Source organism: Batrachochytrium dendrobatidis (genome assembly GCF_000203795.2).
Source record: "Batrachochytrium dendrobatidis JAM81 unplaced genomic scaffold BATDEscaffold_1, whole genome shotgun sequence".
Lineage (NCBI taxonomy): Eukaryota > Fungi > Chytridiomycota > Chytridiomycetes > Rhizophydiales > Batrachochytrium > Batrachochytrium dendrobatidis.
Genome location: NW_006281099.1, coordinates 1014226 through 1026968, shown reverse-complemented (window position 1 = coordinate 1026968; position 12743 = coordinate 1014226). Strand labels below are relative to the sequence as shown.

At 40.7% G+C, this 12743-nt stretch overlaps 3 protein-coding genes across 3 annotated transcripts; 2 read left to right on the top strand and 1 right to left on the bottom strand.

Annotated features, from left to right (window-relative positions):
• Nucleotides 1-2448: 2448 nt before the first annotated feature.
• Nucleotides 2449-5063, top strand: BATDEDRAFT_33981 (uncharacterized protein). The gene has a single exon (XM_006675649.1). It carries the CDS (start codon nucleotides 2618-2620, stop codon nucleotides 4976-4978), a length of 2361 nt encoding a protein of 786 aa, XP_006675712.1. The 5' UTR covers nucleotides 2449-2617; the 3' UTR covers nucleotides 4979-5063.
• Nucleotides 5064-5467: 404 nt separating this feature from the next.
• Nucleotides 5468-9136, bottom strand: BATDEDRAFT_85754 (phosphatidylinositol phospholipase C; the record flags this gene model as incomplete). The annotated part of the gene is made up of 8 exons (XM_006675920.1): nucleotides 5468-5562; nucleotides 5625-6338; nucleotides 6426-6722; nucleotides 6798-6876; nucleotides 6944-7230; nucleotides 7326-7411; nucleotides 7692-8259; nucleotides 8374-9136. 8 exons carry the CDS (start codon nucleotides 9134-9136, stop codon nucleotides 5468-5470), a joined length of 2889 nt encoding a protein of 962 aa, XP_006675983.1.
• Nucleotides 9137-9505: 369 nt separating this feature from the next.
• BATDEDRAFT_85546 (uncharacterized protein) lies at nucleotides 9506-12643 on the top strand (the record flags this gene model as incomplete). Its single annotated transcript, XM_006676206.1, has 1 exon — nucleotides 9506-12643. One exon carries the CDS (start codon nucleotides 9506-9508, stop codon nucleotides 12641-12643), a length of 3138 nt encoding a protein of 1045 aa, XP_006676269.1.
• Between the last annotated feature and the right edge of the window lie 100 nt (nucleotides 12644-12743).

Sequence of the window (12743 nt, the reverse complement as noted above, 5' to 3'; positions counted from 1 at the left end):
TACGGTCGTATTCATGCAAATGGAACACATTGTATCTCAGTAACCGAGTTTATTTTGCCTCGGAATAAGCAGTGGTTAATGCGTTGCGCCTTTTTACTAGGAATTCAATCAACATTCAACATATAATGCACAAACTATAGTTTTGAAGATTCTCATTTGGTATTACCATACATTGTACAGTCACCAGACTCGTTCATTTCAGTACAGAGATCCAAGTTGATTGTTTTCGATACGACTTACTCTTGTTGTATCTTGATCCTACAGATATGTTTGCATCCAGTTCACAAGTCAGAGATTGCACATTTCAGAAATACGGCTGCTGTTCCCATACCGATCAATCAATGGTATAATGATTGATGTGTAGAAAACAAGAGTTGGTGATTGAACAATTGTGATGTAGTGGGACTATATGAGCATTCGCTTAGTTTTTTATACAGAAATAAGCAGATTAGTCAGCCTCGTCATTCCAAATGACATGGTGTTGACCAGTAAATTTGGCACCAATTATTCCATGAGATTGGCCGTTTATTATGTATAGCATTTTTATTTAGTGGTCCAGTTTATGTGAATACAGCGGCAATTTGATGCATGGAAGAGCTAAACTAGTGCTTATTTTTATGTATCCTAATACGTAATTATCCAAGCAGCCAGCTAAATATTCATTAGAAACTACCAAGCAACCACTAAATATTCCCTGGAAACTACCAAGCAGCCATCTTTCTCTAGAGTCAGTATCTCTATGTTTTTTGGGAATCAGCGGCGCCATAGGATAGACTTTTCCAAGAAACAATGTCATAATTACACATGGTTTATGGCTGGATTTCATAAACTGATGCCACCGCATAATGTTTCTTTTTTGATGGTTTTATACTGTATCAAGTACAATTTACCGCCATATCCACGTAAAATGAAACATCAAATAAGAGTGCCAATTTACATGAAATTTACTGGACAATATTGTGTCCTCTAACCTTGTTAAATTTTATTGATCTTTCTCATGGTGATTAGCATGAAAACAGCAGCCGTATTTCTGAAATGTGCAATCTCTGACTTGTGAACTGGATGCAAACATATCTGTAGGATCAAGATACAACAAGAGTAAGTCGTATCGAAAACAATCAACTTGGATCTCTGTACTGAAATGAACGAGTCTGGTGACTGTACAATGTATGGTAATACCAAATGAGAATCTTCAAAACTATAGTTTGTGCATTATATGTTGAATGTTGATTGAATTCCTAGTAAAAAGGCGCAACGCATTAACCACCGTTATTCCGGGGTAAAAAACAGTCAATGCAAGATAGTGTTCCATTTGCATGAATACGGCCGTAAATAAGGATGTTTGGGAGGCTGTTCAAGTTTTGAAACGTTAATCTTGGACGCTATTTCACCACACTAAAGCATATATACAATTTAGTCAAATTAGATGAAAGAAATTTAGTAGAAATCTAGGACCAAAGCAATTTGAAGTACATTAGATTTGAACAAGCCATGCTTTCAATAGCAAGTTTTCCACATGATTTTTCGATTGTAGTGAGCCACAAGTCAAGAATCTAGTCTAAATTTGATTGTAGATCAGCCAGTGGCAAAGTAAACAACTCATTTCTCAACACGAGGTTTAAACAATGGCTAATGTTTTAAGATATTAGTCAACCCCTGTCCTGGCAGTTAGATTGCATAATCCAGTATCTTTATCCTGGTACTCCTTAGTAGGTGCTTAACTTGCTAATGACTGCCCATTCCCATTACATCAGTCCTTGGCCAACACAGCTTGGAATAGTACTCCTTGGTATAAGCATCAAATGCGGCAGAGTCGCGGTCAATCAAAAGTTATTCTTGCTACATTTTCAGAATGAAGATGTTTCAAATTTCCTCGAGTTTGTATGCTGGTGGCTAAATTAAACACTTTGGTACACGTTGCCACATTTGAGATGGCAGCGAATAGGCCCAAAACGGCAGTTGGAAATCATCAAAGAATATACATTTGTATGGAATAAGACTCCGTCACAAGGATTTGAATGCTATTTATTCTTGAACTAGCCCATTTCAGACACTTTGGCATATGGTTTGATATGCTAAAATAGCCCGACTCACTCGCAGTCGCGTTGATGGCGAGAAATGGATCGCCAATAGTCTTGACAAAAGCCAGTGAAACGCAGCTTAACTTAATAGTGGCACCAAAACTGTTGAACTTTCCATTCTTGTTGAGCTGCTTTGTCTTGAAATCGGAATAAACTAGTGCAATTTCATATGGCTATCATATGGTGGCACATAATGTATTGCTAGTATTTGTTATCCTTGAAGATCAATGTTGTTGATAGTAGATGTGATACAAACTCAAATAATTCACCCTTAGCCACATGAGGTCAGAGGTCTCTATTCCACTGGTGCCTCTGCCCTATATATATCGACTTTATTTTACTGCATATTACTCAACTCAACTTTCGATCCCATTGGATCCTAATCTTATCAAATCTTGTTTATTCAGAAACCCATACTTGTTATTAGTCTAGCTCAAGCTTGCACTTGTACCAATCTGTCATCTAAATACTATTTGATATCGTAGTCTACCGTTCTTGTAAAATTTATCTAGTCAATCCGATTATTGTTCAAAGCAATGTTTATTCCAACTGTCGCCTTTGCATTCACTTTTGCTTCTTGCATCCTTGCCATTCCTCTCAAGCCGGTTCTTCCTGAACTTCAGTATATTTACCGCAGATCGATTGGCACAAAGCAACCGTTTTTTTTCCCTAGTGCTAGCTACGAGCATGTCGGCTCGTCTAAACAAGGTTCTAGTTTCTCTGGTAGTTCAAGCCTGACTGGTTCTGGCAGTGCTCCAGTCAATCTTGGAGATTTTGCCATCGAATTTCTTTCCAAACTACTCAATTTGGACAAATCCGAGTTTAAAATTTATAACGAGTACACGGATAGCTCTGGTACCACCCACATTTATGGTGCTCAAATTACTGCTGAAGGTGCTCGTATCGCCAATCATCAATGGTCTGTTAATATTCAGAACAATGTAGTTATCAGCTATAGTGCTTCATTTGGCACAGAGAATCACATTGCAAAGCGTGATCTTAAAGTTGCACCTGCTGAATCTTATATTACTGTTGAAGAGGCTATTGCCAATGCGGTCAAACAAACTGGCGTACAGTACTATGCTGATGTTGCTCCAACCAACGAATACATTCAAACTCCTGACGGTAGCCTTCGCTATACCTACAAGTTTGAAGTACGCGACCCTGATCTGAAAAACTGGATGATGGTTTGGGTGGATGCTCATACTGGCCAGGTTCTTAATGTGGTTGATTACTCCAACAAATTTTCCTACAAAGTTGTACAGTTACCCAATTCCAACCCAGAGCAAGGTTTCAGCGTTGTTAAAGATCCCGAATTCGCTGGTTCTTCTCCCAATGGCTGGACCGATGGCAGTCGAACCCTTGGAAATAACGTCGAAGTTACCGACCCAAGTGGTCGGCCAGGCGCTGGCCAAGGTGGCATTTTTGACACCAATTTTAATGCACAAGTTGATCCCCGCACCCCCGATAACTCTCAAGCTAGTACTGTCAATCTGTTCTATGTTTGCAATCTTGTACATGACATCACCTATCAATATGGTTTCACCGAGCAAAATGGCAACTTCCAAAAAGACAACTTTAACAAAGGTGGCCAAGGTGGTGATGCTGTCAAGATTAATGCTCTCAACAACAGGGACACTGACAATGCCAACTTTTTGACTCCTCCCGATGGCAGAAGCGGTATAATGAACATGTTCCAATTCACTGATACCAATCCTCGCCGAGACTCTGGTATGGACGCTCTCGTTACTATCCACGAGTATATGCACGGTGTTTCTAACCGCCTCACTGGTGGATCTGCTACTGGACAATGTCTTCAAAACACCGAGTCTAGCGGAATGGGTGAAGGATGGAGCGACTGGCTTAGTCTTGTTATGACAGCCAAACAAGGCGACAAAGATGTAGACCCTGTCGCTGTTGGTACTTATGTCACCAATTCTCAAAGGGGTATTCGAAGCCGTCCTTACTCCACCGATCTTGGAGTCAATCCCCTAAAGAACAGCGATCTTGCGCGTCGCAATGAGGTGCACGATATTGGCGAGGTTTGGGCAGCCATGCTCTGGGAGGTCTACTGGAACTTGGTCAACAAAAATGGATTCAGCGCCAACTTGTTTGATGCAAAGCAAAAGGCAGGAAACATCATTGCAATTCAAGTTATTATAGGTGGACTAATGAATCAGCCTTGCAATCCCAACTTTATTAATGCAAAAAATGCGATCCTCGAGGCTGATCAACAGTTTTACCAAGGTGCCAACAGATGCGAGATTATCAAAGGGTTTTCTAAGCGTGGTCTTGGGCCAAATGCTCGAAGTAGATCCGACGACTTTTCGGTTCCTGCCGACTGTGGTGGAACTGGCCAAAATACTCCACCTCCACCTCCACCTCCAAGTACTGGTGGAAATCCTGTACCACAAGGTGAACCACGACGTGTACCGCAGCCTGCACCGCAACCTGCACCACAACCTGCACCACAACCTGCACCACAACCTGCACCACAACCTGTACCACAACCTGTACCGCAAGGTGAACCACGACGTGCACCACAAGGTGAACCACAACGTGGACCACGACGTGTGCCGCAGCCGCAGCCTGGACCACAACGTGGACCACAACCTGGACCGCAACGTGGACCAAGACGTACACCCGGTCAATTCCCAGGTCAATTTCCCAGTCCATTCCCAGGTCCATTCCCAGGACCGAGACGTAGACCCAGTCCATTCCCAGGTCAATTCCCAGGCCAATTCCCAGGACCAAGACGTGGACCTGGCCAATTCCCTGGGTTTCCAAGAAGAAACGGTAGATTCTCGTCTCCCAGTCTCGATAACCCAAACTTCCCACAGGGCCAGAGAGCTAGCCTCGAAGCTCTTTTTAGAGATTTGGAAAAACTCGGTTTCTAAAGCTTCCAGTTTCATTTATAAGCTGACTTGATCAACCAATCTCTGTTTTATCCAACTGTTTGAAATGAATGTCATTGTTTAAAGCACTTTTCCAATATGATTACACCATGATATTGTATTTGACAGAGTCTAGTTTTTTATATTTGAATAAACTGCTTGTTTGGCATCCAACGTGCTCTTATAACACTTGTTTATTTACCGCTGTATTCACGTAAAATGAACCAATAAAGATGCCGAGATACATAAACAATCATTTACATCAAATTAGGATACAGCAAAAAAGGGTTTGTACATAATTTTATTGTACTATTAGAACAATCAAACTTGTCGATCATGCAATGTTGGCTATACCAAAAAAGAACAACTTCAGTTCAAACTATAGTTTGATTGTGCGCATCAATCTACTCCAAAACAAAATAGAACTTCAAGATAAATACAAATGGTTTCATTGTGTGCAAATACGACTGTAAGATAAACAGTTTAGGATGTTCAATGTCCGACTGGTTGGATATCCACATATACAAAAAGTGTCGAAAATCTTAATCGCTCGCCTTGCATATTGTTTAGCGGAATGTGTCTATAGCCTATTTATAATAAATGAATAACCCAGCTTTTGAAGATATCAAATAGACTTGCATTCGCTTACCTTTTTCTAAACTGGATAGAAAAATACAGTACATGCCAATACACTTTGATATCTTTGTATCTGCATCCAATACAGCAAACTTGATAAACGTAAATGACGGGTCGAGAATCAGAAACGAAGCACGTTGCTTCCATACTAGATTAAACAGTTTGGATTTTACAGGAGATGTGCGGAATTTGGTTGTTGGATCAGCATCTAGCACACCAGATCCTGTTGTACCAAACAAAGTTCCTCCACCAATCACTTCAATCTCAACCACCAAACTGATACTATCTGTCGCGATGGCATCGTTTGATTTGGGTCGCTGCTGCGCAGATATAATAGTAATATCCAACTGAACTGGTCGTGTAAAATCAGTCTTGTACTTTTCTCTTTCATTGATAACCACAGCTTTATCTGTACTCGTCGAAATAGAGCCGCCTTTTAAGAGATATTGAGGTTTAAGCACATACCCACAGCGTCCATTCACATCAAACAATGCACTGTTTAGGTGCATTGCTCGATCAAATGTCTGGAAATTCAATGCAACCATATGCGTCCCACATTTCCACAATGGCACTGGATCCATGTTGGATGATGTGATACGGATGACAGATGGATAGACTCTTGATAGGTGTGATTGGTTTATATGCACGAGTCTATCACGTTGTTTCTGTAATAAAGCGTTTGCTGTTCGCTCACTAAATGAATACATACAGTCAAACTTTAACGGATCTATTGACATTAGAATTAGTCATAAATTCAGACATGAATGATTAAAACAATTTTTAAATCAAAGTACAAGTCAAACGCAATGCTTACTTTGTGGTAAAGTAACTGAATGAAGACTCACACCCTTGCAGTAGATGATCAATGCTTCCAATGCTTTGGTAATGATGACTTTAGGTTTGGTTTTTGTAACATTGCTGGTGTCTTTGGAATTAAGCAAAAGTGTATTGGATTCTTGACTAGATTGATTCTGAGGTGGTAGTGTAGAGGTTGAACTCATGGGTATATTAGAAACAATTATATTTGAAGATGATGAAACACTAGCAGTGTGTGAAAGGCCAGATCCAGGGTTGGAACTCATTAGCGGAGTGTTGACTATGGAAGATGAGCCTAATTCAGCATGTTAGAAAAGGTAGATCAAAAGTAAAAATGATAATGGCTACAGACTAGAAATGACAAATCTACCTCCACTAGTGTCTATTGTTTCATCATCGGTTTGATCATACGTGTCGTCGTTGTCTTGATCTGTTTTCCCCGTTTTCCCCTAATTAAATAACAAAATCAGTCGCTCATAAGACATTGATTGATGCAAATTCAAAGGACAAATCTACCTTGATAATTATTTTACGAATCAATTCAATGGGTGAGGGTAACACAGAGTCGTTTCTAACAGGTGCCAGTAGCAACGAGCTGCCAAACGTATTTTGAAGGATTTTTACCATTACTTGTTGTTGCTCTGCAGCACAATGGATTTCAAGAGAAAGGATTAGAGGATATGAAGATGTGACAAACGCGTATTTAGCTATTGCCTCGATGGCATCTTTGAACAAGAGTCTCGACGTAAAAGTACGGCCATGATAGATCAGCGGCTGCCCAGACGGACCATCCCAACAATCCACTACGTAATGGTTAAAATGATCATACAGTTGAGTTGATCATGTATAGTTTGTGAAAACACCAAAATAGGCCAAACTCGATCAGTAAAAAACCTACACTCAATACAGCGACATCCCCGTTGTAGAGCACGAATGTACCCTTCAACTGAACTCTCTCCAGTGAGCTGATCTCCTAGTAAGTACCTAGATGCGATATTTTACAACAAAAATAAAACGGTTGCGGTAAGCATTATATCCTACAATCAAAATGCACTCAATATAAACTGTCGTTATATCGAATATCAAGCCATATACTTGCGTATTGTGAGAAGTGTTGATGAAATAGTCAGTCAGTGGTCTGTTCATGTCCTGAAAAACAGCTTGATGAGACTTTTTCAATACAGAATTTCTTGCTGAAATCAAAAAGGCAGAAAAATGATTAATGTCCATTACACCCGATATTGGCGATTTGAATTTGTCGTACGTTTCGGAGCACCGTTCTGCACTCCAGTCAACCTTTTGAACATTAATAAGAAACTGCCTAAACTCTTCCAAGGTGATATGTGACGGATGCAGCAATGCAATTTGAAAAAAGATTTCGGCGATATCCGGTCGAAACCGAAGAATGTTGTACAGTTTTTCAAATGCATCAAAAGTGATTGTTCCTGTGCGAAGAATGTTGGCTCTAAATGTACTTTTAATTTCCGATTTGGAAAGACGAAAGTTAAGACGCTCCATCAGTGCGGTAATCTGATCTACATTGAGTTGACCAAGTCCAGACACATCTGCCTCGTACCAGAGTGTCTTTAACCACTGCGACATGTCTGTCAAGTGAGCAATCGATGCATCACTACCATTTTCATGACCAAACTGGGTCATGCGAATATGAAGTCCGGTAACCCAAAGAGCACATATCTCGGGCGAAGGGGCAATTAAATTAAGAAATTTGTATTTTCCCTTTGACATGTAAATGATGCTAAATGCTCTTTCGTCCATATCCGGGTGCTTTCCGTGGATATCAAATGCTTTGGTATTCTGACCCATCCGAATCTCTAGAATTGAATCAAAGTCCACTACCATACAACAGAGCCAATACTGGAGTTAGACTGCTCAGCTTTAAGACAAAATGCCCATGAGCATCAAGCTACAATGTATAAGCGAGATACCTGTAGACTCGGTCTTTTTTTTCGACTCCCAAGTGATACGCATTGGCATGGAATCGACGCGAATCAAACGAAGTTCTGGACGAGACGATGCCTTGTTGGGATATTTGACCATTCGAGTACCCACTTCTAAAAGGGATTGTAGTGACTCGGGTAAAGCCTGATTGGGATGCTGTAGCATTAGAGACTGATCTGGTATGTTTAATGGCGAAGCAGTGAATGGGATGGGAAATGTATGTAGACTAGTACTGCTTGAAGTGGTTCTCAACGGTGTGATGAATGGTGGAGAGTAAGGAGATACGGAAAGTGATCTAAGCATTGGGTATGTATTTATATTAGAAGAGTGACTGACATGTGCTACAGTGGTGGGCAATGATGCTTGATATGAATCCATCGAGGCAACAGAGACTGAAGATGAAGTGATGTGCGTATCAATCAATGGTTCAGAAAAGGATCTTTGAAGTGATTGAGGAACTACTGCTGATTCTGGTTTATGCGATATAGTGGATTTAATATGGCATTCGTATATATTAAGATTATTGTCTGTGGTAGCAATGGTAGATTTATTCGATTGAGGAATGGAAACAATAGGACACAAAAGTGGAGATATTGGTTCTAATGGAGGAAGCAATGGAGTAGATAAATAGGATATGGATTCATGATGGATGTTAGTAGCAGGTGGTGTATATCCGGTTGTTTCAGTGCGAGTCGGTAATGATGGTTGATGCGCTTCAGAATCACTCGACGCTCGGCCCGACAGGTTCATTGACTTTCACCAGCAATGCTAACTGTTTTTGCCAGTGATAATGGCTCATATAGCAAATGAGCGAAGACGTTCATTTGAATTGTTATCCGATCACTTGGTTGCGAATCTTGAATCCAACTTGCTCAGTAAATGTCAAAAATCGCATTGCACCATGCATGTGTCTTGTATAGTTGTTCTGCATATAAACCCACTATTAAAAAACTCGACTCTAATTGTATATTATTCTTTGCTTTGATTTCTAACGTCTCTAACTATTCTACTGATACTCTGAACAGCAATCCACCGCTACTTCAACCATCTACTAATCTATCCATCAATCCAATCACTGATTCATCTGCTAATGTGATAAAATTAACCTCAACTCGTGGGATGTGGGATTCATTACCTTCTGGAACTTGCACTGTTCCTTTACCCAACTTGAGTCCTGGTGAGGCGTGGAAAACATTCGAAGCTGCTACTCCACTACAACTGGCAAACTGGCCTCTACACCGATTCGATCAACTGCTATATATGCTATCAAAAGGTGGGATGCCTATCAAAAAAAGAATTCAGCAGGTTAAGCAGGTTATCCGGTTAATGGATCTCAATGGATATCCTACCAAAACTTACTCGTCCTTGCGTACGGTCGCTATTTTGTATGCGCGCAATGGTGACTATGATCTTGCACTGAAACGCATCGGCTTGTTGAATACTCTCCCGCTTCTCTCTGTCCAACCCAGAGAAATCGCCATGGCTGATACCACCACTCAAAATACTACTAGTCCACAGACAATAAGATCAAATATTGATCTGGAAATCATCGAGGCTATGATTATTAGCAGTGCTCTGTCAAACTCGGTATATTCATCTCATTCAAACGCTCGCAAATGGTTTGACCAACTCCGCACGATTGGCATTTCCCCAAAAGATATTCCGTGGCGCATCTATTACCACATGTCTGATGCTTACCTTACTTCTCACAAGATTGATCACGCTGCAAAATGGATTGATGTCTTGACCCAGCACGATAAACTTTGCGAAGCAGATCCCGATATTTTTGTTTGGTTGTTGAATCGCAGCTGCACTTTGGGGCTAGCACAGGCTGCCATGATGTGGTTTGGACAGATTGTTGCTTCAGGTCGCACTCCTCCTCCTCAAGCATTCACCTCGCTAATTTACATGTGGCTTAAAAGGGGTAATATTGTTGAAGCATTGAAGGTGCGCTCAAGTATGAAGGAACTGGAAGTAGAGCTGGACCGAAAAGCCAACGAACTGTTGGTTTTGGGTTTGTGTCGCGAAGGTAGACTTTCAGAAGCGCGCAACATCATTAATGACATGCGTAAATCCCACCAGCAAGTGGGCATCCATATCTACACCAAACTCATATCTGTTTGTAATCAGCTAGGACTTTTTGATTTGGCCGAGATTTGGATTCGGAAGGTTTTCTCTTCTAAATACCTTAAAATCAGCAATGTATTCATTGTGACCGTAATGCAAACAAAGTATATGACTATGGACTATAGCGAGTTTCAAAAATATCAAGACATGTTTAATCCAAACGAGGAGCGATGCTCACATACCACATTTAATCATTTTAGAAAAAAAGGCGAGGCGTTTGCATTGGTTAACGAAATTCAGCATTTGCTGACTAAAGATCAATACAATTGGCAGCAGGTGATCAAATTACGAAGAAGGATACATATGCTTGGATTGAGCTTTCCACCTGAATTGTATATCCAAGTTATGGATTTTTTGTTGAATCGTGACGTTGCTCGAAATACCAAGCTTGATGCAAATGATACACACAATGCTGACGAAAACACCGAGCATCACACTTTAGATGTAGCAAGATACGATGACTCCATGGACCGAGCCGATCATGATAAATCCTTTTACAATAATCTTTGGGAAATCAACCACACTCTACAGCCACGCAAGAGTATTTATAAACTCACAGAAATGAAAGCCATGAAAGCCATGCTACTTTTTCAAGATGCACAAAAGTATCCACTTTACAAGCCTTCTCTTGATCATGCCCATACACTGCTCCACATGTTCTACAAGCTGCGCAACGCGTATTTCATTTCCGAACTGTATGACATTACTCATTCCATTGGAATTCGCATTTCAGTTGATTATCTCGATCTAGTTCTACCATTTATGTCTAGTCACAATGCATATCTTGATTTTGTCAACAAAGTTGCCGAAAATATACCAGAGCAAATCAAGCCGCTGAGTGCCGAGTGCATGACATCAATCACGACATCATTCATCAAGTTTGAGGATGCAGAATCGGGTTTACAATGGGCATTAAAAATGTATCGCACGCACGGAATATATCTCAGTCGAAACTGGCTTGCGAGGCTTTTTGGATTGATGATTGATCAAGGTCATTCCAAAGCAAAAATTTTGTCACGTATTGCTACGCTGAGTCCACCAACTTCTGTCTCTACAACTCTAAACAGCACTGACAGCCGCGTTCAGTCCAAACCAAATGCTGATAAGCTCAATACGGCACTAGTATATCTGCAAGCCATGCAGCTGAGTCGTGGTGCAAAAGCGGCTGTATCGTGCCTTGAAAATTTTGAACATGATGGAGTTTTATTTGGCACAGATCAGATTCTTCAAATGAGCGAGTTTTGTATTAGCGCAGGACACCTTTACGATGTATCTGTATGGACAAAGTTGGCTCGATCACGGATTTCATCATCATTATCTTGTAACATGGATACATCTGCTTTATGTCATATTGAAGAGGCTGAAGCTGAGTGGTTATACGCCACAAAGACGGTACTGGATCCATTACAGGATCTATGTTTGGCAGCCACACCCAATGAGCCTAGCAAAAGATTGAAATCACTCATGAATGCTTTTCAATACTCTGCAGATATATTGAGTGCGTGCAAGCATAGAAATATCGATGCTATTATTAGTATTTATCGAGTGCACTTTTACAAAGTGGAGGACATGCCGCCACCGTCCATTCAAGCCATTCACGGTATATCTCAGCTTGCTAAAACTGACAAGAGACTTTTGTTTACTCTAGTTCATTCCATGCGTTGGTTGCTTCAGTCATCATGGAGTCTTTGTTGTCACGCAGCACTGATTAATAATCTGATGCTTGTCCTGGAAAAGTATAATCGCCATATTGCTTTACATTGGGTTTTCAAGCATGCGATAAACTTGCCGCGACAGATCTACATTACCAGCAAGACTGGTGATAAACATCCTGTGCACATGCAGTTTAAACCTTCACAAAAGGTTTTGAATCGGCTGATTGTGCTTGCTGCCAAAAAAGTGTACCACTCTGCCAATGGAAGTAAAAGCAATGATGAGCTGATGGATCGTGCTATTGAAAAATTGAATATGTATTTGGATTGTGCGAGGATTAACCCGCCTATTACAGATATTCATAGCACGACCATGGATGAAGTCATCAGAGCTTATAAATATGTTGGACACTACCCAGATGTTGCATATTGGGAAGGATGTTTGAAAGAGTGGAAGAAACAGCGAATGCGAATATGAGCTGCATCTAGATGCGATTAAGCCGGCGTCTGAATGTCCATGATGGGTTCGATGGTACTAATCAGGATATGGAAGTTTAGAGATGGATCTACAACTGTAT

Coding starts and splice junctions, on each gene's coding strand:
- BATDEDRAFT_33981 (XM_006675649.1), top strand. CDS start 2,618: ATGTTTATTCCAACTGTCGCCTTTGCATTCACTTTTGCTTCTTGCATC.